This window comes from Stegastes partitus, unplaced genomic scaffold, assembly GCF_000690725.1.
Source record: "Stegastes partitus isolate 25-593 unplaced genomic scaffold, Stegastes_partitus-1.0.2 Scaffold330, whole genome shotgun sequence".
Taxonomy (NCBI): domain Eukaryota; kingdom Metazoa; phylum Chordata; class Actinopteri; family Pomacentridae; genus Stegastes; species Stegastes partitus.
The window spans coordinates 195251-220108 of record NW_007578061.1 but is presented as its reverse complement, the minus strand read 5'-3'; the positions used below and the strand labels follow the sequence as shown (position 1 = coordinate 220108).

Genomic DNA, 24858 nt, shown 5'->3' with positions numbered 1-24858 from the left:
CACGATCTCCAATCTCCATTTTGTCTATCTACAGTTCTTTCCAAGAATATTGTGTTACAGACATGAAACTGATAAAAACACATTTATAGGTTACCAACCTTTCACTGGTTTTTACTTGTTAAACAACAAGACCCTGTCCCTTCTCCTCATGTCACATGAACCCTTACTTACACATTAAGATTTCCTGTCAGACTTCTGGTTGTGTGCGATCAGGGCATTGCAAATATGTATTTCTACATGCATGTTCAATATATGTAGAATAAATGTATATAGGGCTGCAGGGTGGCACAGTTGGTAGCACTGTTGCCTCGCAGCAAGAAGGTTGCCGGTTCGCGTCCCGGTGGGGGCACCGGAGTCTGCATGTTCTCCCCGTGCAGTGTGGGTTCTCTCCGGGTTCTCCGGCTTCCTCCCACACATTCCAAAAACATGTTGAGGTTTAATTGGTGAGTCTAAATTGTCCGTAGGTGTGAATGTGAGTGTGCTTGGTTGTCTGTCTCTAAGTGTAGCCCTGTGATAGACTGGTGACCTGTCCAGGGTGTCCCCTGCCTTCACCCTAAGTCAGCTGGGATAGGCTCCAGCCCCCCCGCGTCCCTAGTGAGGATTAAGCGGTGTATAGATAATGGATGGATGGATAAATGTATATATTCTTGATTATATTCTAATACACGGTGAACAGTCACATGTTTGACAACACCTCAGGAATTCATGTGCTACTGATGACAAAACTTCATACAAATGTCTAATCAGATTTATCAACATCAGGGACACATTGTTAATGTTGTCATATAACGGGAGAGAACACAAAAAAATATCTATCATGCTTTTTTTTTTTTTTGCGACCCTGCATCAGCTGTTGTCAACTGACTTACACCACAAGGCAGGGGTATTTGTTTTCGCCACCCATACACACACACACACACACATATATATATATAGCCTGTATGTAAAAATTCAAGAGGTCATCTAAGGCAACTCAGGCACTTAGCATCTAGCACTTGTTAAATGTATTTAGCACTCATTCCTGAATCATGGAGAGATAGCCTGTGGCCCATGAGGCAGACAAGCTATCAAAAAAAAAGCTTTGTTAGCTGATGCAGCAAATGTTGTTTAGATAGAACAGATTTACTTAAGCAGTCAGCAGGTGATGATGAGGCAGTAGTGACAGTAGTGAACAAGCAGAAACATTAGACATGAGTGAGCAGGGTGCATGTACTTTCTCATGCTTATGTGCTGTGAACAGGTTCTAGCTAAAAACAGCTAAAGGATTTTGGAGTTCCGGTGTCCCACAACAGCTTTGACCATTTCCACGGTTTACCTGACGACTTAGTTCACAAAATGTTTAGAGAAATTTTCTCTATATTTCTCTAACATGCACTAAAAATGGTGGTCAGTGTCGATTGGTTAAAATAAACATACAAATTTGACGTTCTTCTAGACTTTTCATTAAATTTTGTGCACATTATAGCCTGTAAGTCATAAGATTTTTGCTAGTCAGTCCAGTAATAAACAGTCTTATCAAGCAAGTGAAAAATTTGGGTTTCAGGTGATCATTACTGCACAGACAGAAATCAGGAGGAAAACCTTGGAAAATTACTTTAATCGTCTTTCATATTAAAGATTCATTGATCAATGTACATGTTGTTTCTGTTCACATCGGGTCTGCTTGACATCAAAATCCCAGAAAGCTTTATGTTGTCAGTCATGCCCGTCCTGATCAGTTGTGGTGCCAGATACAAATGGTCGCTTCTGACTCCTTCTTGTTGGGCTGTTTCCTCCTTGATGATATATTGTTGGAACCAATAGATGCTATATATTATACAGAGTGTGAAATAAATTCCAAAAACATTGTCACTATGTTGAGTCCAAGTAAGGGCTCCATGTTGATTGATAACTCCTAGCAAGCAAGAGGCTGGGTTTTTTTGTCAGGGCGATATTGAACATTCATAAAAGATGGTATTTTTCTCCATAATTCTTAAACTTTTTAAAAAATCATGTGGCATGAGCACTATTGTTCCAACATCCTTATTACAATGGCAGCATAGATTATTGTCCCACAGTTTGAGCCTTGCCATTCTGTATTCATCACTCTTTCCAGTCAGTTTTTCCAATGTGCTTGCCCTGCAAGTTTAATATCATTACGTTGCAAAAGTTCATGCAACTTTTTAAAAGGCAGATGGTGTTTTCTTTTCGCATTTTATTTAGTTACATACAATGCATTGAATAAGTAGTTAAAATGTGTTGTCCTGTGATTATAAGCTAATTAGCAGAGCGCACTTGGTAAACTGTATGTATCCGTTCTTTATGGTGATCGGTCTGGCTCATGTGACTCTTTGCCCAGTCAGACTTTCTGGCTAGCATTGTCTGGCTGATTATAGGGGAGTAATTTTCGCATTGTACAGACAAGCCAGTTTCAGTTTTTGATCAGTAGCCGGCCTGATCATCTCCATAGAAGACAACATCCTTATTACCAAACCACTTGATCTCCACAGGAGACCAAGCTCCTGCTGTGACATACTTCTCTAAAATAGCTCTATCCATTTTCAGATGTGAAATCTCATGTGAGTTGTGACAGTGTGCAGTGAAACATACTTGAACCCGAGCAGACACTTCCACTTGCACACACTGAGATAATGTAGGTCAACACGCACTCATACCCACATGAACTGTACATACAGACACGCGGAGTATTGATTTACTGTCATCACCTTGAAGGAAGGTTACCTGCATTGTTTACTTTGTGAATTCATGTTTTTGCAAAGACAGCAGCGTTTCTGACACAGCAGTGACTAAGACACACATTGACACCTAGCAAGGCTGTTGACTAGGTGTTAAAACTGTGAGGCAATCGTTGTGACAACTGCGTGTTTTTTGGGGGCCTGAGATGTATATGATTGTGTATTGTTGAGGGGCTGAGGCTTCAGGATCTGTGAACTGTTTTAAGATTTCTTTCCTGTGTCTAACTGACAAAGACAAAGCTTCTAAAAATGCAGTTTTTTTCACTTCTTTTACATTTCTTCCTTCAGAGGTGACCAAGATGAATAGCACTTGCAGTGGTTTCATGCAGCAGTTGATGTGATCAATTATAGTCTGTATTTGACCTTTTACTGCAACGGTAGCTCTTTTTTTTTTTTTTTAGGCTATGGGTGTATTTGGTTAGAATGTGGGTTTATTCAAGTTTTGGGGCCATTAAGGAATACAGGAGCTCATTTATAACGGGCTCAAGTTAAAGTGTAACATAAAAAGAATGGCGCTTTTATCGCTGTCTGTGTAAACTAATTTGACCTTTGCAGTGGCTCACTTGAGATTTGATGTATGTGTGTGGTCTGGCAGTATACAGTGCATTCCTTCCACATGGCAGCTGTTTGCCTATTTACACCCAGCCCCCGCACACCCTGCCCCTCGGCTTCAAAACCCAAAAAACACCAAGGTCGGGACTGTTTTGGATTAGCAGGGGGGACCGTCTGCTGTGTATGGTTATTACGTTGTTATGCATCCACAGATGCTTCAAAGGTAGCCATGAATTTGCAGCACTATTTCCGGCTACTGACTTCGGTCTTCATAGTAGCTTCCAATTGTTTCTTGCCCCAGTGAGATTAACATTGGCTTTCCCATTTGTTCTTTATTCTGTTTAAGGGATTTCAGGTAACTTCCAGGCGTACTCGAGGTCTTTAGCAAATCACTGTGCATAATTAAACTATTGTTAAGTGTTATTTATTGTCTTCTTTCTTTATTTGCTGCAGTAGACAAAACACTCTCCCAAGCCAAAGGATAAGTTTGTTCTTTAGAGCACATCAAAACGGCGGAGAAACAAATTGATACGCCTGTGTTGATTCAAAAAGCAATACATAAAACAAGAATCGCAACTTGCCAGCGTTCAGAGGGTTTTGCTGTCTTTATCTGCTGCAAACAATAAAACATGTTTTTCCTACTTTCTATTTAATTCGTGCAGTGTACGTTTCTATTTTAAAATCCCTTCGTCCAGTTAATCTCGGGGCGTGTTGCTCGGCACCTCAGGGCCACACCAGGCAGCACCAGACAAAGTCACATTAGCTTCTCTTGACCTCACAGCTGTAATCGGCTCTGGGGAGAGGCAGGTGGTTGGTGTTTTGCAAGTGTCCCATGCACAACGTTAATAGTTTTGCAAGCGCAAGGCCGAGAGTGGGGAGCAAGGATGCAAGCGTTACAACAGCTTACCTGGAGATTACAGCATCAGCAGTTCACTTACAATACAACCCCACAGGATTGGACTACCATTACCTCACAGTGACGGTTTATTTTTTAAATTTCTTTTTTCTTCTTCTTTTCCATCTGTGGTACTGTGGAGATTCGGAGTGACTTTCCTGGGCAGTTACCAGGAAGGATTGAACTGCGGCTTTCCATCTAAGCACATACTTAAGGAGGACCCTGACAGTTTGAGGCATTGTCATTATAATTGGAACATCTTGTGTTGTATTAATTAAGCAGTTGGCATCAGACATCAAGCTATGATGGTCTATTTCCTTTCGGTTTTGTTGTTTGTAGTGGCTTTACATTTTAGTGTCTCCAGAGTGAGGCATTAACCTTCATACTGTACATTTTCGTAAAGGTGTAAGGATGAGATTGATTTTGGTAGGGTGGGGGGATGTAAATTAGCAGCCTTTTATTTTTTCCTTTTAGAAATCCACAACAATACCAGCCATGCTGTAAGACTGGGGAAGCTGGCTAGCTCAATCCTAACTCAATCGAGGATCATCAACAGTTGTCACTAAATCAGCCCTTTTAGTCTTTAGCTCCTCTCTCAATTCATTACAAGTGAATGGGCTTTTATTGGCGTGACCATTTTAACAGGGACTCGGGGAGTGTGTGGAAGCTTGTAAGGCTGGATCGACACAGGCAATTTACGAGGGGATCGACAGTCGACTCGAGGCCAAAACCAACACAAAACAAACCAGAGCTAGAGAGAGTAAGAGTGAGAGATTAAGAGATTTGTCACCCGACCATCCCCACCCCCCGCCACTCCACTGTTCCTCTATTTTTTTTTTCTGTTGTTGTTGTTGTCCTTCAATGTTTATTTATTTATTTATTTGTTCTTAGCTTGTTTGTTTTGCTCTACTCGTCTCCCTTCAGTCTTGGAGGCCGATGGTGTTCCAGGCTGCTTTTTAACTTTCTTATGCGTGTTTTTATTTCCACTGGCAGGCTTTCCAACAAATTCTAGCCTGTTCTCCGCTGAGACTGATATGCAAACTGTATTATCTCATCCTGTTCGCAGGATAGTCAAAATACATTTAAAATTTAAAGCAGTGCGACATAAGAGACACTTCTCTCTTTCAAACAACTTACAGTGTCCTGTAGTGAATAAAAAAAAAAAAAGAAATCTGGAAAGGAGAGAAGAGCTACTTTTAGTATTTTATTTTCAAATGTAAACACAAGATCTTTGGGGAAACATCTTCCTAGAGTTTTTCAACCAGTGTGGTTTCTTTTCAGTTCAACTGTTTGCCATAGCCTTGTAGATTGTGATGATGCGTTGGTGTTTGCATCTGCAGATGGCACTGAAAGCAAACAGTTTCGTCTTTATATCTATTGACATGCAGCTGTTGTTCATAACAATTCTAACTTTATGAAAAACTTGTCACAGATCGATGAAAAATAAAAAAAAGCCTGTTTAATGTGAAAAATAAGATCATTAGGTTTGTGTAAATTTGAAATGATACCACCTTGAATCGTCTCTCGTCGAAAGAAGGTCATGCATTGTTTTGAATAATGCAATCAAAAAGAATAAATGGCCCTCAGCCATGCATACGTTTCTGGTAAGTGAGGGAAGATAACCTTTGTGATGGATCTAATGTTAAATAGATCGACTGCTATAGCTGGTCTAGAATTGTCTGTCTGTGTTTGTTGTCCGCAATGGGCTCCAAACACCCCTGTGGTTACCATTAAACAAGACATGGAAAGGAAACTCGGCTTACATTGCACCTTAAACTTAAGTTGCTTTTGCTGCATGATTTGTTGTTACAACCAAATCTGTGGTTTTTCATTCAGTGCCCCACCCTCAAACAACAGTCTTCAGTCTCATCCCGCTTCTAATTTCATATATGCGATAAGCCGTCTGCCAAGGCTTCTTACATCTCATATCTCCCTCCCCCCTCTGCTTCTCTCCCACTCCTCTCTTTTCCCATTATCTCCCCTCACTCCCATCTCCTCTGTCTTCCTAGCTTTGCAAAGATAAGATTTGCGCTCCCGAGTGAGTTCTTGGTGTCGATACTAATGTGCTGCTATCATCGATGAACTGTCAGACCACCTCCTCCCATTCTGCACCATTCCTTTCCTGACCTTCCTGTAGCAATCATAGAAAAAGAATTTCTCAGGACACAGACAATTCCAGACGCTACTTTGATGCTGTTGGGCTACAATACAACTATATAAAAAATGGACCTTCATCTTCAAACTGTTTTGGAAAAAAGTAATGAGTTATTCTTTGTAGTAGTAGTTTTTCTTTTCGTTGATTAGTATTATTTTAATTTATACTTTATTAATGGGTAGCTTGCATCCTTCGTTGCCAGACATTTTAAGAAATTCATGGGATTATTCATCATTGGCTTTGTGTTTTTTGTCTCTGTGGTATATCGTGAGAACAGCTGAAAAGCCAACTGATGTACACATTTTTACCTCTCTCCCTCCTATTCAAGCTGATCACAGGCAACACAGTGATTTTCATGTTTCATTTAGGTTCGAAAGAGAATCAGCAAGTGCAGTAAATGAAAAATAAATCCCCTCTAAGTTTCTCCTCTCCTCATCCATATTTCAAATAATTGAGATAGATTATTTCAGATGATGTAATAGCCCCATATGAAAACATTATTATTCACAATGCTTCTGAAGAAGCCGTTTCCTGGCTGGTGTGCCCAGCAGTGCGCCATTAAATATCAAAACAACCGTAGCTGTTAGTAAGGGGTTGAAAAGATAGATAGAGCTGTATGTTCCCCTGCATGTAAGCTCCGGTTTGTCTGACCAGATGTTGTTTCATTCACGTAGACAGGTAATCCTCAATAAACGTGTAAGTATAGTTTTTAACATTCCAAACTGTGAGCAGTCAATACATTTCAATTAAACTACTAAATTAGTAGAAAATTCAAACCGGACACAGATCTATGACTTGGCAGTGTAGATCTGTAATAAATAAAAGAGAGGAGCCTGTGTTCCTGTGAGACAGATTGATGAAAAACACTGCTGAAAACCTTTTTGTGTAGACCCCACTTTGCAGTGACAAACCTGTGGCCCCACTGAGCGTAAACAACTTTTGCGACGTGTTTGATCTCAGCACACTAAAAGGGAGCTGAATTCCATAGTAGGTTCTATAAATCATAGTGGTGTTTCTTCTTTGCTATTTGTTTTTTTCCACTGTCTGCGTACGACTCTTCTGAATATCACACAAGAGCCCTAACATCATTAGTATTGCATTGTGCATGCCTGATTAAACATTTCAGCTCAACTTTTACATTGGTGGCTTTGCAGATTGCAAGACTGAAAACAAGTTGCCCCAGAAATTATTGTCGCTGGAATGCACTGTAATCTTCTTTGTTATTGTCTGTTCCCAGAAATGTCTCAGATGTGGTCAGATTCAGCTGAGATACTTAGAGTGGACTAGTTTTGTTATAAGAGCAGCAGCTCACAAAAAGATGATTCACTTACATGCTCACTTAACTGTTTATTTTTTAAAAATATGTACTAATGTGTGGGTTTAGCTTGAGAAGAAATACTAAATCATTGGATGACATTAATACAGTGATATTTCTTTAGCAAACACAGGCCGATTTAGTTGGTGCATAGTCATTAATCCTGGATATGACTCATTTCTTCTGACAACAACACAGAAGTTATCCAAATTAAAACAACATTTATGTTACATTCACTTCACCTAATAATGTGAAGCCAACATGGAAGTGCTTACTAAAATCACCCTACTTCTCTCTTGATCTATTACCTCAGTAAATGTTCTCCAAATAAGTTTGTGGTCTCAATCGCTAGTTTTTTACACTTTCTGAGTACAGCACGGTGTTCGTTTTGAAGATCCCATTTACAGCAAAATACACTGTCCTAATTAAAGACTTGTGACTGACAGGTTGCTCCTGTATTGACATGCAGGGTGTCCTCTAAATCTGAGGCAGATCCACCCCTACCTTGTTACATCCTGTTTCGAAAGACCAAAGTGCCAAAGACTGAGCTTAAATCATTTTTATGATGCATGCACATAAAAGAGTGACTGCACAGGTAATGCTGTTGTTTTCTATCAGTAATAACTAATAAGATCATATGTATTGTCTCGTAGTGGACAGTAGTTACATATTTAATGGTGATAAGGAAACTAAAGCTTTTGGTTCTCTGCATGCAAAACACATCTTTTAGACTAAACTAAAGAACTAACCAACTAAAGAATAAACAAAATAATAATTTAATCAACCTCCTCTGCTCTCCCAAAAATGTCACACTCCCTTCTTTTTAGCGAACATAAAAATGACAGTAACCATGTCATGGCCAATCTGGCAATTTTAGATGTACATGTTGCATGACTGCACAGGGTGTAATGCAGAGTGGCAGATTAATAAAATAGGTCCTATTTCATCGTTCACTGACTCCTGGAACTTTTTTGCACCATACATCAAATGGTTTATAGTTCATTTTCTGTTAAAAAAATAAAATAAAATCAAAAAGCTGTCTACATAGCCGAGTAAAACATGATGGAAATGCACTATTAGATCACAAAGGAGCACATGATAGGAGGTACATTAGGCATCAGCCCACTCAGTCAGGGGTACGGCAGAGAAATGGAGCAACAAACATGTCACTTAGTGTATGTTGATGCTTCTTTGCTCACAGTTGTTGCGGCTCCGGGTGGGAGCAGAGTGGTTGCCAGCTAACAGTTAGTGACATCAATGAGTTGGATCTCCCGCTGCTGATTGAACCTAACTACAAGTGTCATTTTGCTAAACCCTGTTATCCACATCACCTCACTACATCATAAGTATACATATTTTCAGCACAGGAAACCCCCATTGGGCACCAGATCTTGGAACGTTTACTTTTGTGCTCTGTCTAGCTGCATAGAGCTACGTATAGAAATGACTTTGCAGAGTGTCTTTGCCATAGGGGTAGAGACTTGAGATGCTGAGCCCAGAGGGTAAAAATTCTTTGCAATACTTTGACGTCAAGAAATAGTCTTTTTTTTAAACACTAGCTGTATAGTTCTAGAGTATGAATGAAAGTTAAAAAAAGTAAAATCTCCAAAGTATTGCAGTTACACCTAACAGTTGATGTCTAATCTCTGCTGATGGCTCAGAAAGTGGCTTCAAATAGGTAGTGACTTCAAAGAGACGGTACTGGCAGCGTGTTTGGAACAGCCAGTGATGTCATCCCCAGAATCAGTTTCCCCTTTTAGACCAGTTTTGCAGCCAATATATGTCAATCTTGTAAATTCTGGCTTTAATACGGGACTGCTGTAGCTCCCCGTAAGAGAAAATGAGCTGTGTTTAAGTACGATGGGCTCACTGTGCTTCAAAGCAGTTGCATGAAGGCTCACGGTATGTCTTGCAACTCCAAATATCTGTTTTCTTTTACCCATTGTCAGTGTGTCAATAAATGTGGCAGGATTAATCATGCTGTTAAGACCTGTGCACTGTAAGATCTTCACTTTTAGATCATTTGACATCATGTGTAATAAGCACTGTCTGTATTTGGCCTTAGATAACTGGTTCAGCACAGAGAAACAAGAACAGCAAGAGGCCACCGCAAAGAACCTACTATAATGAAAGTGAAGAACATAAAGTCTTAAATCCTAAATCGAATCCTGATGAAAACGCTGAAGTTGCTCCCGAGCAGTCGGAACACAGCCTCGCATGTTTGTATATTTGTATAATCATCTAGCCCTTGTTTTAGCCATTTGGGAGAAGTAATCTGGCAGAAGATTTGATAGTGGGGACAAAAAAACATGATCTCTCTATGTCGTTTGATGAGTTCATGATCATGGAGATTTCAAGAGCAATGGCAGCAAATCTTATTTAGGTCACCTTGAACAAGGATTAGGGGAAGAACTCATTTTTAAATTTTCATGAAAAGTCAGATTTGTTTTGCTATCCAGCTGGAAAGAAAATGGTCGTCATTCAGGGATAACAAAACCTTCCATTTAGTACATGTTACAGTTGTATCTATAAATATAAATGCACACAAAGGGGTGTGTGTGTAGAATATATTACATCATACGGTATACGTAATATAAAGACTGACATGTTTTGAAACAAGTGTAATGCTGAAATATCAGCTTGCATATCTGCTATTTGTTTCATTTCCACAAATGAATGTCTACATGCAGACAACATGATCCCATGTTGCGATACTTTGAGCCCTGCTGTTTAATTACTGAAAAACAAGCTATTATCTGAAGCACCATTGAATGCCAGGTTTTGGTTTCAGCCCCTTATAATCAAAGAGCAAGGGCTTGCTGGAACTTACTCGAGCTGCCATTTCACATCAGTGTTGAGAAGTCATACAGCAACAAACTCACTGCGCTGTAGAAGAGGCAGAAAATTCCCACTGACAGTGGCCTTAATAGATCAGAATGCCAGGCACTGATGTTTTGATTGCACTTTTTCTAGTGGACTAAACTTAACATGCACAGTTGCTGATGTTTCCCCCTACAGGTATTATTGCTAGCATTGCCTGGGGATTGACAGAAGACATTCTGAGAAATGTAGGTAATCTCTGAACTGTAAGAGTACACAAGGCAGGTTGTGTAAACTCAAACAATTCATTTCACAATAGCGCTAGAGTGCTTCATTTTTTTATTTTTTTTATAAAGTTATTTTTTTGGCCTTTGTGCCTTTATTCGATAGTGACAGTGAGAGAGAGACAGGAAAGTGGGGGAGAAGAATGGGGGGAAGGACATGTGGGAAAGGGTCATGAGCGGGATTCGAACCCATGACCACCCCATCGGGACTGTAGCCCTGTACATGGGACGCCAGCTCTACCAGGTGAGCTATAGCGGCGCCCCAGAGTGCTTCATTTAAACATCATCAGAGTGATTTTCTTTTTGGTACCTCAACAGTCCAGTACTTAAATGTCGTCAGTAATGCCAGCCTAACGATGAATGGCATCCCTTTCAATGATTACAAAATTAAAGATTCCAGTTCATCCTACGGTCATCAGCGACTGCAGAGAAAGCAGCTACTTCCTCTGCCACGGTACATCTTGAACAGACACATGAAAATGCCTCTCTTCTGCTTTTAAATTAATCTTTTAGTTAACTGAGCACTAGCAATTATTTCAGAGTTTAATTGCGGTGACACGTGAATGATATTAATACAAATTTCAATGGAGTTTAAAATCAAGGTTAAATGTAGTGAAAAATGAGCCGCATTGAAAATCAAATGTCATTAAGTCCGCTAGGCTGGAGGGCCCTAATGGACAGGAATGCAGCCAAGACCAGGCCAACGCTTGATTGGTGAAAGATACACTCATTGCCTGGCTTCACGCACTCACTCACTCACTCACTCACTCACTCACTCACTCACTCACTCACTCACTCACTCACTCACTCACTCACTCACTCACTCACTCACTCTTTTTTTCAGATTGGTCCACATTGTAAGATTTTTAATGATGTTCCATCTGTCTTCAACTCTGAATGAAAATGTTTTTGTCAGTGGTGTGATTGCTTTGTGCTTCTTTTTGCTGCCCTAAAATTTAGGGGCTTCAGAAAGTAATCAGACACACCACTACATTTTACACACTCTGTTTAAGACATTTGATTTTAAATCAAGAATCAGAATTGGATTTCTCTACAGATTGTGATTCTGAAACATCAGAAATCATTTCTGTGGGCTGAGCCTGTGTGACCTGCTAACAGTGGGTGGCAGGCAGCTGAAAATTCTGTTGTTGAGAAAACAAACAAAAAAGCACACATTTTCAAAACAAGACAGGCTTCTTTGGAATTCTGTGTTGTTAGAAATCAGTACTCATGCAACATTTTGCAATTGCAACAGAAGCAGTGTTTTGAAATCTCTGCTTTCTGATTCTGCATCTGGCTGGCTTCTTCTTTAGAACAGTATCTTCCAAGACTTATGTGCCCTGTGGTGTTTAAATCTGGAGTAAGTCAAAAGGACGGATGAAATATGGTTTCTAAGAAACAAAGTTTAAATAATTTATACTAGTGGCTACAACATTAACCTACTTGGCCATACATCATCTCAGAAAGTTGTGTATTTGTTAGTTCAGTAACACTGAGGATGTGTTTTTGGCTGCATTCATCCCATCAATTCTGTCCAGCCTCCTTTGTTCTGCGGCTGATAAGAACCCCTAAAGCATGATGCTGCCACCGCCATACTTGGAGTTCTGCTCAAAGAGTTCAATGTTTCTCTGATTGGACAGAGAATCTTTTCCTCATGCTGTCGAAGTCCTTTAAAGTGCATTCAGAGTCCTTCTATTTGGAAAACTTCAACTGGGCAGTCATATACATTTTACACAAGTGGCTTTTGCTCAGCACCTCTTCAGTTCTGTTGAAGTGCTTGCTCTGTTCCTGGTCACCTCCCTGACCAAGTCCTTTCTTGTTTGGTTGCTTATTTCAGCCAGGAAGTAGATCAAGTGGCAAGAGGATTGAAAACTAATTCCATTTTACAATTATCGACACCACTGTGGTCCTGGGAGCACTTTTGGAGCATCTGTGCCTCTCCAGAGAAGACTGTGGAGAGTGTCTTGGATTAAATGGCTGTTTCTTGTCCTCAAATGCAGTGCAAAATTTGATTCTTAAAAACTGCTGTGTCCAAGTCTAAACTATGTCCAGCGGATTCTATTTGTCACAAGTGAACTGCAATCAAGTTCTTGACAAATAAAGCAAATAGGAAAGACCTTATCCCAGTTTGGAATGCCACACCAAGGGGTTATTTTAGGAAGTGAGAGATCTCAGTTTTAATACATTTGCAAAAAATAACACTAAAATAAAATCGCAAAACATTTTTAGCATAACCAGGTGTCCATCTTCTCATACTGTGAAAAACAACGGACAGAGCCAGATAATTTCTTGCAGCAGGAACGAAGCCTTCATTTTGCCAGAGCTGCAGTTTTTCCAGTCCTTCATTGCACCTTAGTTGAGTATTTTCAGATCACTGCTGTATTATGTAACACTTGGCTTCCTGTCAGTTATCTGGCACTCATGTTGATTTATTAACATCAATTCACCTCTCAAACTTTATTGTAACACTTTTTTCTTTGGTTTCCTTTAGTAAATGGGATGGTATTTCAATCTAGGTTTGACCTCACAAAGTCTTTTTATTGCAACTCTTCACAGAACAGAGTTCAGTGAAATACTCCATCCTTCCACATCCTAATGTTTTTAAGCATCAACAAATGTCTTTCCTATCTTTTAGAAATGTTTATTTTCTTTATTTTACTTGACTTGTTTTGTTTTTATCCTTTTAAATCTTTAATGTAGCACTCTAAGATTTCATTGAAATGAAAAGTGCATTACAAATAATTTTTTTTTCTTTTCTTTTGCTCTTCCTGCTAGTTGCTCCTCCCAGTTGACTACTATTAGACTACATCACATCTTAACTGTTTGAAATCTGTTTTGCTCTCCCATATCAAAAACATCGTGTTGTTTTCTATTAAAAAAAAAGGAAGAGCTAAATTACAGCTACACTGTTTCACAGCTCGCAGTCATCGAAACCTGTCTCCTCAGGATTTGGTAAAATTATATTTATTTGTCTTACAATAAATTACTGAGCTACACATTATTGATGACTCACTTTCAAATGGGATGTTAATTTACTATGTGTGTTCACTGCACAGAGAGGGGCGTTTTATTTCCATTTCCAGTCTACAGTTTACTGCAGTTTCTTTCTGTCTCCCTTCGTCTCTTTTTATTTCTGTCTAACCTTGTCCTTGTTGAACCTTGTTTAAGGGCTCTGATATATGTCAACCATTGCCTTTACCTTGTCCTCTGCCTTTAAGTCTGAGCGCTGTGATTGGCAGAAGAGGTGCACCCTACTCATTTCACATTATTACCTTTCCCTGACCTCCCTCTGAAACCTGCTTTTACTTTATGAGTCAGCGCTGTGCGAGGTTACATGAGTCTCACTTTGCTATGTCTGAAGCAGCTGCAGCTAACTATAGATGTGTATGACTGTCACTGTAAGAAACTTGTCTCGAAAGCACCCAGAGTGCATCGGTTTGTGTAGGCTGAACAATTTTCCACATTTCTATAGATGTTTAGAAATGTTAGATTCGAAGTTGGGCTCCTGATCTGAATCAAATTATGCAGTGACTGACACTTCACAGCTACATAGATATATGGGAATAGTGTGAAAATATTTTAAATGCTGTCACGCTGTGCTAATATATTCTTTACAAATTTCTTGAACTACCTGTTCCTTGGCTCATGGCTTGCTTTTCACCAAATGTAATAGAACAGTTACTGACATGGCTGTAGACATCCTGCTACCTTCACAAAGACGCATCAATTGAACCAAACACATTATGTATTTAAAAGACCTGCTGCATGTTCCTTCCCAGGCAACATAGAAGACAAGTACACACACATTATTTCACAACTTTAAAGGATAAATCCATCTTATTTTATCCTCTGATTAATTTGAATCTATGGCACATCCTCACATTGCACTCCCTACCTCTGTAGATACTGGGGCACAGAAGGAACAGCACAAACTCCCTCCATAAAACCTTTATTTTAATTAACCATTTAACCGTTTCTGAAAGTAAACATATTGGAATTTTGCTGCCTTTTGCTAAGTGCATCAGTGCTATGCTGATAGTTTCCAAGTCTGGCATCAATCAGCGCACCTAGCAGAGTGCAGGTATGTTGTCTTTCAGTACAGTCCTGTTTTCTTTCTGCCTCTAGCGCCATTTTCTGTGTTTCGTTTATTTAGCCTCTCGCCTGTCCCAACAATATGGATCACTATCAAGCAGAAATGACGTGCAGCAGTCCATGATGGGCCATGGAGTAATTCAATCAGGGTTTCCCCTAAGGCTTAGGTGCTGCGTGTAGAGGTGATGGGTTAGAATTTTGGGACTGTCTTTTTGAACTTATTGATTTTCTCTTTGCTGATCACAAATTTGTTTCCTCCGTAGCCTCAAAACATAGTACAGTAACCTTCACACACCCCTACATGTGAAATTGGGCTAACCAAACACTTTTGGTACTTAATAATTCTGAAAAAATTCTGAAATCACTCACAAGCCTAGAATCACAAAGGGTGAAAATCAAACTTTAAAACTCCCACTTGTCTGAAATTGTAATAATCTGCCCCCCTAATATATAATGGCCAGCAGTCCCTGGACATTGTTTGCTTCTTTAACAATTTTACTAATTTTGGTTTTGTTTGTTTTGTTTTTACTGCAATTTGAAGTCATGGACTTCTGTGAAAGCACCACAGCCATGGCATACTGAAGATATTTTACAATTTGCTTCTCTAATTCATTGTGACCTTTTAACTGAGAAAGGTAGAATACAGTGAGATTTGGATAATAGTACTGACAGATCTCCATGTCACACATGATAAGTTCAAGGACTGTTGCTGAGTTGATTTTGATTTAAGCTGATTCTTTGTATTTTTACATCGTCTGACTGTGATGCATTGATTTGTGTTTAATGAACTCCTTATACGCCCTTTTAGCACAATTATACATAGCGTTGATGAAGACCAATACACAATTCGTTATCTTTAGTGCAGTGGAGACCTTGCAACATTGTTTTTTCTGTTTATTCGCTTCAGTGCTTTGTGAAAATGTTTAGGTTTAGGCCTAATTCTTGAGTCTAGAAAGTCAGCCTCACACGTAAACAAACTGGCATGTGCAGATGAATATGCTGAGGAATAGGTCAGCATGAAACTATCCTCAGATGGAGATCCCATATGCAGTTTACAAAAACAGCTGTTCTGGGCAGCTGATTTTTGTTTTAGCTTTTGATCAGACTTAAAAACTAACATTTCAAATGATTCATATAAAAGTCTGTCATTCTATCTTTTTCTTTCTTTCTATGGCTGCAGGTTTTCTACATGCCCCATACACTATTCACTCTCAAAGTTCTACAGCAAAGGGAGGGAGTGAAAAGTTACCTTGAAATAAAGAAAAAATGTCTTTTAATTATTACATGTTCATTCAATGGCAAAACACACACCGTATATTCACAGGTGTGAGCAAAACTATCCAGTTAGGAAGCATTCTAACGAAACTAATTAAAGCTTAGATTTTAAAAAAACAAAAATAAAAATAAATCAGTATATATATATATACACACACACATGTTTAGCTATTTTTATTTCAAATTTTTCAACCTTATGATTGTTTCTCAATGCAAAAAAATAAAAATAAATTATATATGCCTTTGTGCAATACTTAAAAACTGATGGTGTATACAGTACACCATATTTTATTATTGTTATTGATTTAATCCGTGGCATTTTAAGTACCTGAGATGGAAAACAGCATTTACTATTCTGTGAGGAAAAACCTTATACATCTGTTTAAGGTTGCATCTCTCTAATCCTTTCCGTTTGACCTCAGTTCGTTCCTTCCCCTCCAGACATTCTGTATTAAATGGGGAATCCTGTGTATGTTGTGTTGTTGCTAGATAAATCAGTCAATTTGTTTATTTTTGTTTATCTGGATTAGAAAGCCTCACTTATATTTCCACATTTGTCGGGTGGAAGTTTTTGTGTTGTGCTGTCGAGATTTGGTGTGAAATCTGCAAAGGCCATGTCTCGCGGATTAACTTGTCACTCAGTGAGAAAGTTTCTGACAATGTGGGAAAGTTCAGGACAAAGCTTTTCCACTGATAAAAGAAAGCGTGTGTCGGCAATGTATGTGTGCACACATGTTTTTCCCCATCCTCTTGTCTTCTCTACATACTCTGTTTCCTTTATTCCCTAATGCTGTCATTTCTTTTCCTCTTTGCCACTCTGAAGTCAAATAGCTTTGGATGCAAAGAGTTTTTTTTTAAATGTTGTCTTTGAAGTTCTCCGTTCCCAGAGTGACACCCCACTAGCCACTACAGCCACACTTACTCATAAAACAGGGACAATGTAAAATAATGGTTTCCATTCGAACACTGGAAGAAAACGCTGACTCCACAACAAACAACATATATTTAGAATTATATATGACACTTTCCCCTACACTGTGGTTTGCTGCGTCAAAATCAGGACAAGATGCATCAGATGAAGCAGGAAAGCCAGCATTGCTCACAACACTAAGACTTTTTTGTAACCACAAAGCACTATACTAAGAGGTTTTTGCTTTTGTTTTTTCGGCAAGAATGCTTAACATCCCCTCTATGGGCATATAGTTGTGGTGTCCTCTTCATTGTATATATATTGGTTATTCAGCAGGTATCAGTATAATGAAAATGTGTTTAAAATGTATGGCAGCTTTAACATTAACCTTGCCCTCCCTTAAAACAAAACAAAAAACATTATTTTGCTGGAAATTATTCAATTATTCATTCATTATTACAACAAATATAGTTTGGTTCAAGTTTTCAAGCACACATGTGTTTAGTTTCATTATGAACATTAAAAGAGAATAAAAGAATAAGTTGTTAATTGATCTCATTAAAAAAAAGTACAAAAAACTAAAAAAATGCATATTTTACTGTAAATACTGCGTGAAACAACTCGTACTACCACGTTGCGACTTGACGTCTGCATGATTGGAATGCACTTCTCCAGCTGTGCGCAAGTGTTGGAAAGATTTACAGTCACTTTCTCGTTGCCTCTGATGTTAAGCTTGAACTCCCTCTGTGATGACTTGCTGCTGAGCTTCAGCCCTTTATCTCTAATGAGAATATTATTCTGGAAATTATAGATAATTATTTTTAAGAACAAGTCAACAATCACAATAGGTTGCTTTTTTGTTGTTGTTTTTTTCCGTCATGATGCACACGGTTTGATTTCCGATGCCACTTTTTAACATTTTTTTATTAACTGCAGATCTGCTGCAGGAACGACTTTACGAAGTAATTTATCATCAAACAGGTCTTTGTAAAGTATACTTTAATGATCATAATATCTTTTGAAATGTACTTCTAAATGCTGTTTAACACTGAGTTGAAGTGTAATATTTTTCCAATTATGCTGGTGAACTTACAGCAATGAAGTTGTTTTAGATTAATGTGACTTTTATGAATTAATACAGCATCTTGCGGTATTACTCTATGCCCATTCATCTTTGTATTCAACCAACAGTTAATTATGTAGCCTCCTTCATGTGCAAAGAAATGGGGGGATAGTGATAGAGAGGAGGTTGTTTTTCAATGCAGGCATGCTTTTCTCCCCTTGGTAAATCCTTTAGTTAGCTGGGTGAGGATTAGGTCTGCAAAGTCTCTCATTTGCCTCCAAAACCCTTCAGGGATTCATTGGTGAAGACATTCAGCTTCTCCACTGCTTCCATCTGAGTTTTACATTGGTATTTATTTATTTTTATTGCAGCCCACGTCTGATTTCTGCTCTCTTTTGTATTGTACAGCTGTGTTTTTGATTAATTTAGACTTTTTTCATGCTTTTGTTGCTGGAGGTACGGCACACTAATTTAGAGATATAGGGAAGAAATGTCACATTTGACTGACTGTCCAATTTACCACAAGTTTATTTCTGCATTTCCACATTTGTTATTTCTCTTGGTCTTGAATTGGGTTTAAAAGGTTATAATAAAGAATTTGCATTCCTCTTTTTATGTTAGACAGGATTCAAATCCTTAGCAATGGGCCCCCATTTTTGCACATGGACAAAATATGCACACATGCCCAGAACAGATTCTGTGCATTCTGCTCTGAAAATCATTCTCTACGTTCCCCTGCGAATCACAAAGTACATTGAAAAGATTAGGATCCCAGTGGAGCTGAAAGCCCGAGGCAATATGGGATACACCCTAATGGAAAACAGCTCTTGGATAAAGGTAATGGGTGGTAAAGACTACAGGAAACTATAAATGGGATAAAAAAGACAAGCTCAGAAGGATGGGGTATATCCCAGAAGTGTCTGACTGAGAGCGTATTTCTTCCTTAAGGCTAGATTTTGCAACCATTCGCTGTGAAGCAACGATGTCTCAAAATAAATAGCTGTCAAGTAGGAACCTTAAAATAATATAGATATAAATGACGATTAATGGTCTTCACTATTTCCTGTGGCTCCTCGGTCCTGTGGGCTGCGAGGTGGGGTCTTATGGATTTGTCCTGTTTCAGTGCATTCCTCTGATGTTTGATCGGTTTTGGATGTTGGGAGTTTGGAGGCTTGGTCGAATCCTTGGGCTCTTTATTGTGTTCCTCGTGCGGTTCCTGGGTAGTTTTTGTGGTCTGGCAGGGTGACGCGTGACATATTGCCTTGCTGGAGGAGGTCAAAGTCATCTGGAAGTGCTGTTGCTGTGAGGGGTTGTGCTTTGTCTGCTTCAATGTTTAGATGAGTGGTATTGGTCAAAGTTACAGCCACATGAATTCCAGGACCCAAGGATTTCCAGTAGAACATTGCATTGCCAAGAAATATTCAAAGTTAAACACTTGATCTGTCAGTGATTTTAATGTAGTGGCTGGTTGGTGTGTATTCCTGCAGCATGGCATCATAGGGGATCGTTCTTAATATTCTCCAGAGGAATGTCTACCTAGATGTTGTATGAGAAATGTGACTGAACGATATAGAGAACATTTCAACACGAGTGGTTTTCCTTATTGAAATGTGATTTGCATTTCAAGTGTTACTCTTGTTTGACCACACAATTGGAAATATTGACAAATTTTCTCCTTTAAAAAAATCTTTTAATTTGAGCATAATGTGATCGGTCAATGGTCCTTTGATTTTACTTCATAACAAAACACTGGAGAGGACTATTCCTCATGGTCTCATTGAAATGAGCTAACACTGAAACTATACAGATGATTCTTTCTGCTGCTTCAGAATGAAGGAAATAATCCGTATGTCAACAAAAGCAGCTTCCTGCCGTGTAATGATATGAACTGAGTTTTGACAGAGAGAAACAGCGACAACAAGGAAAAGTGGGATGAGGGACGGCGTTGAGAGATGAGTAGAGGGGAGAGGCAGAGTCATGGCCGGTGATGATATAAACAACCTCTACTGTACATCAAACATCCTTTGCTTCAGCTCAGAAAAGAGAGAGGGGAACATATGTGGGTGCACAATGAAAGAAAGGATGATGGGCTATGATCAGAGATGAGAGAGCAGAAAGGCAGAGTCATGGCCAGTGATTGTATAAACAACTGCTACCCTACATCATACGAACACTGTCCCCTTGCCGCAACTTGGCAGATGCTCTGTCATTCATGAAGGGCTTTCAGTCAGTGTACTAGTGTCCTTTATGTCGTTTGAATGCATCTTCAAATATCTGAGAGTTTAAATCCTAATAGTTTGATGGTTTTTTTTTGGTAAAAGGCTTGTGACAATTGCCTTGACCCACTGAACTAATTTCAGGTCAGCTTAGGCAGCAGGAATGCATAGTGAAACCACCCTTCAACTAAAGAAGTTCCGATGTCTTGCTTCTCCTCGAAGGTTAATACTGAGTAGTTGAACCCCTCACCCCATGTGAAGGGGCAAAACAGAGGAGCAAAATCCATGTTATATCTCCAGGAGTCACTGTTTGTTTGCCCTGTAGTTCCAATTACCGGCACTATCATTGTTTAAGATCAAGAACCTCTGAAGATGCTTTTACAGGCCAATTATAGTGCAGAATTCAAAAGCTGACATAATCTTTAGTTCATGCATGGGTGAGGAGGCCATTCAGGGAAATCCCTTTTCAGGAACTGTGCTGATGTGTTGTGGGAAATCTGGTTGACTTGCTTACTTTTCAGCTACGGTTGGGGCCTCAATGGTGCATTTCAGATTTTTAAATGGCTTCTGTTTCCATCAAATCTTAATGCTAAAAGCAGTTTTAACTATGTGGGATTTCCATCAAGTGGACCATGTATAAAAAAATAAAGCATTTGTTTTTCTTAGCTTGACCTCGTAGTTTTCCATACATTGTATGCTCTGGTAACACAAATTCCTGTGAGGATGCACTGCATGCTGTTTCTTCCACTGTTCTGTGCTTCTTCTGCCTCTCTGACTGAAATAATGTGCCCGACAAACACAGTGAACCAGGGCAGTGTGAAGTCATATTAAAATATTATCGACTGCTACAACTAAATACAGAAGTGTCACATGAAGACCCAGGCCGAGCATCCGCAACAACAGATCAAAATGCCTAGATCTCCACAGGGATGCCATGCCAAGCCAGAGGCTGTTTTACATTCTTTACTCCTCATCTTCCAGCATGGGGTTTCTGGAGTGGCAGGCAGCTGCAGCTTTATTTTCTTGCATTACAGATTGGCGTCTGCTGCTAAAGGGTGGCTTTTGTAAGTAAAGCATCCTGCTGGAGTCTGATCTCTTTGACTCCCTCTTGCCGTGTCATTAAGACTGGGAAAAGTGTGTGAAAGTCACTGTCTCTCAGTTGGGGGTCCTTTTTGACTCAAGCCTCCTGTTCACTATGGAAAATAGTGTGGTTACAGTCTACTAGTTGAGGGTTCTTCACACCCCCATCGGACATTTTTTAAGAGCATAATAAGTGTGTTTGTGGGATTATTAAACTATCTGCAGGCTTCTGAGAAAGTCAGCAGATTAAAGACATATTCAGGGAAGCAACCTTTCTGCTGTCACGTCTCCAAGTTCTCAAGCTTCATTGGCTGTCTTTTCTTGTATAGATTTAGTTTGAAGAAGCAATAAAATGTCATTTACTTGAAGAAAATATACCATCTAAATCAACTTTTCCTGTCTTTTCTCTTTCTTTTACATGCATTCCCTTTGGGATTTGAAGCTGAAGAGTATGCTGTTGAAGGTAAGACTGATGCTTTACTCCTCAGGTCGTCGGATGGCTTTCCTTAATGTTGTCATGGATGCTGATGCTGGTTGCTTGTTAATGCTATATGCCCTCCCTTTGGGGAGGGGCATTGTCAGTTTGGACTGCGGTTATAAGTGACTACCAGGGGGCCTAAATTATAGTTTCTGAATATGATAAAAGTGATGGATGTACAACCAAAACTATCCCTGTTTTATCATTTTTTTTGTTTCTTTTTTTGTTTTGTTTTGTTTTAATTGTAGTTTATTTCTGTAAGAAGGTGGTTGTATACTGCACTCAGGAGTATATTGTTGCAGCTTGGCAACCTTGAGTAACGAGAATTTGTTGTATGGTTTTGAGATGCTGCCCTTCCTTCCTATCCTGTCCTATCTCCCAACAGTGACTGCTAGTTGGGGCCCCTGAGGCCCCTCATTAGCCCTTGGGTCTAGGCACTAAATGAGGTCTCGATGTAGCAGACTTTATGCACAGATCAGCCTTACCTTGTCTGGCTGCAGACTGTCGCTTGTCTCTAGTCTGAACTGGAAGAAGCTCACTCACTGCTTGACTGAGTGTGTTTGTCAGTTAAATCAGACACTGAGATAGACAGAGACAAGCTTTTTTTTGACTCTGTGCACTGAGTGGAGAGTTGGAGTCTAAGTGAGGGTACGTGTGTGTGTTTGCATGTTTTGGAGATTTTCTCCTTGCTGAGTTGGAGGTGATGGATAACCTATCACATAGCCTGATCCAGCAGGGGAAATCACTATGACAAACAGCCTCTTGCCCCAGGTTTTCTTTAAGCTGACAAAAATTTTGTTGCAGTTATTTCTCAATTTTATACCAAACATGTGGTGTTTATCTTTTGGCATGTTGGAGATATGGAAGCTCATGTCATAGTGTAATTTCATTGTTATCAGTTAACCCATTGAACTCTGTTCATATTCTAGCCTGCACATGATATGTAAAATGTGTGTGCTTGTAGACTTGCAGTAGAGCTGACATTTGTTTCGCTCCTACGTATGAAATGCAAGCCTCTTGCAATGACTGTGACCATGTGCGAGTGTGTGTGTGTGTCTGTCCGTGTCCTTAAAGTCAGGCCTCAAGTCAGTACCATGGAAGTGCTTGATGGTTAAATGTCGTGAGGAAGGTTGGAAAGAGCAATAAATTGTTGCAGTCCTATATTTTCTACAAAGCACTCTTTGATACAGTAGCTGCTCAAGACTGATGCTGGCTGTGGTTAAGGCAGATAAAACTTTCAGTGAGTATATTTACATGGACATGAGTATCCTTGTTACGTTAGGGTTAGAAAACAAACAATGGTAGGGTTAAAAAAAAAATTTACCATTGGCGGCGGCAAAATTTTTGCCCCTTTTGGACCATTAATTAATTGGATTTTTGCTTTTTTTTGTTGAAGGGTTTAATTTTTTTTGTTTCTTTGGTTTTAGGAAGGCTTGGAATTGTTGCCGGGTTGTTGTTTCTTCAAATTTTAATTTCCACGTTTACCCTTTTCCCTTTTTTTTTATTATTTTGGGTTGCTTGCTTGGTTTGTTTTTTTTATTTATTCCTTTTGTTTTTTCCTTTTTTTTCCCTTCCCAATTTTGTTGGAACTTGCATTAACTTTTTTACCCGGGTTCCCCTTTTCCTTTTAACCCTTTTTTTTGCAGGGGGGGGGTTGGTTGGTTTTGTTTGTTAATTGTTTTTGTTTTTAAATTGCCTTATTTAGGGGGGGTTTGGCAGTTCCCGGGGGCCCTTAGGTTCTTTTTTTCCTTTTCTTCGGGTTCCTTAGGCAACCCCCGGTTTTTAAAATTTTTTGTTTCGGGTTTTTTTTGTTAGTTTTTTTCCCAAGGACCCGGTTTTTTTGGGTTTTTTTTTTTTTCCCGGGATTGGCCTTTAGGCTTACCAATTCTTCGGAACCTTTTGCGTTTTCCTTCTTGTTTTGAATTTTTTTTTGTTGGCTTTTTTTACCCTTGGTTCGGCAGGGGCTTTTTTTTTGGTTTAGGCTTCCCTTTTTTTTTTTTGGTTCCAGGCATTTTGGGGGGGGCCCTTTTTTCTTTTTGCGGGGTTTTGGTTTTTTTTTCCGGCCCCCTTTTGAACTTATTTTGTTAGTTCCTTTGGTTTTTTCAGGATTTTTAAAAAGGGGTTTGGTTTTTTTTTGCTTCCCAACCTTCCGGGTTCGGAAAAGGGTTCTTTTTTTGGGTTGTTTGTTGAACTTTTAAGGCCTTAAGGGTTAATTGTTACCCCTTCATTTTTTTTATTTTCCCCAAACCCAAAGGTTTTATTTCGGCCGGCCGGGGGGGTTTTCAACCATTTTTTCTTGGTTGGCAGGAGGGGGGCTTTTGGCTTTTAGTTTTTTTCGGCATTTTTTCCGGTTTTATTCCTTTTTTTCATTTTTTGTTTGGAAAGGCCCCCCAATTGAGGCCTTTTCACTTTTAAACCTTTCCTTTGTTTTGTTCCTTGGTTAAGGCCGGGCTTCCAATTTTTAAATTTTGCCATTTTTTTTTTTTTTGAAGGAACCAATTGCTTTGGCTTAAATTTTTTTTGGAGGGTTTTTTCTTTTTTTTTTTCTTTTTTTCTTTAATTACCATTACCGTTATTATTTTTTTTTCTTTTTTTTTTCACCCTTTTTTTATTATTTTTTCAAATTCGGCCCTTCAATTTGGTTTTTTTTTCTTTGTTTTTTTTCATTTTTTCCCACCGGTTGGGTTTAGGGTTTCAATTTGGTTCTTGGTTTTGGCCTTTTCAGGCGGTTTTTTACCGTTTTTTTCACTTGCCTTTTTTGAGGCCCCTTTAGTTTTTGCCGTTGTTCCAAATTCCCCGTTTTTTTTTTGGCATTGTTGATTAACGGCCAACGTTTTTTTCTTTTTTTTGGACCTTTTCCTTTTAAATTTTGTTAAAGTTGCGGGTTTTTGGTTTTTGGGTTTTGCTTTATTGTTTATTGCTTTGTTGGTTTTTTTTTTGGGGTTAGGATTCGTTGTTTTTAACCCCTTTTTTTTTTTGCCTTTGCTT

General features: G+C 39.1%; 1 protein-coding gene across 1 annotated transcript in view; it reads left to right on the top strand.

Moving 5' to 3' along the window:
• Positions 1-24858, top strand: part of LOC103358773 (neurexin-2-like) — a gene marked incomplete at its 3' end in the record, with an annotated part of 252213 nt that overhangs the window by 32252 nt on the left and 195103 nt on the right. Inside the window, exon 2 of the mRNA XM_008283877.1 lies at positions 21835-21855. Coding sequence (XP_008282099.1) covers positions 21835-21855 — 21 coding nt within the window. The remainder of the gene's footprint in view (positions 1-21834; positions 21856-24858) is intronic.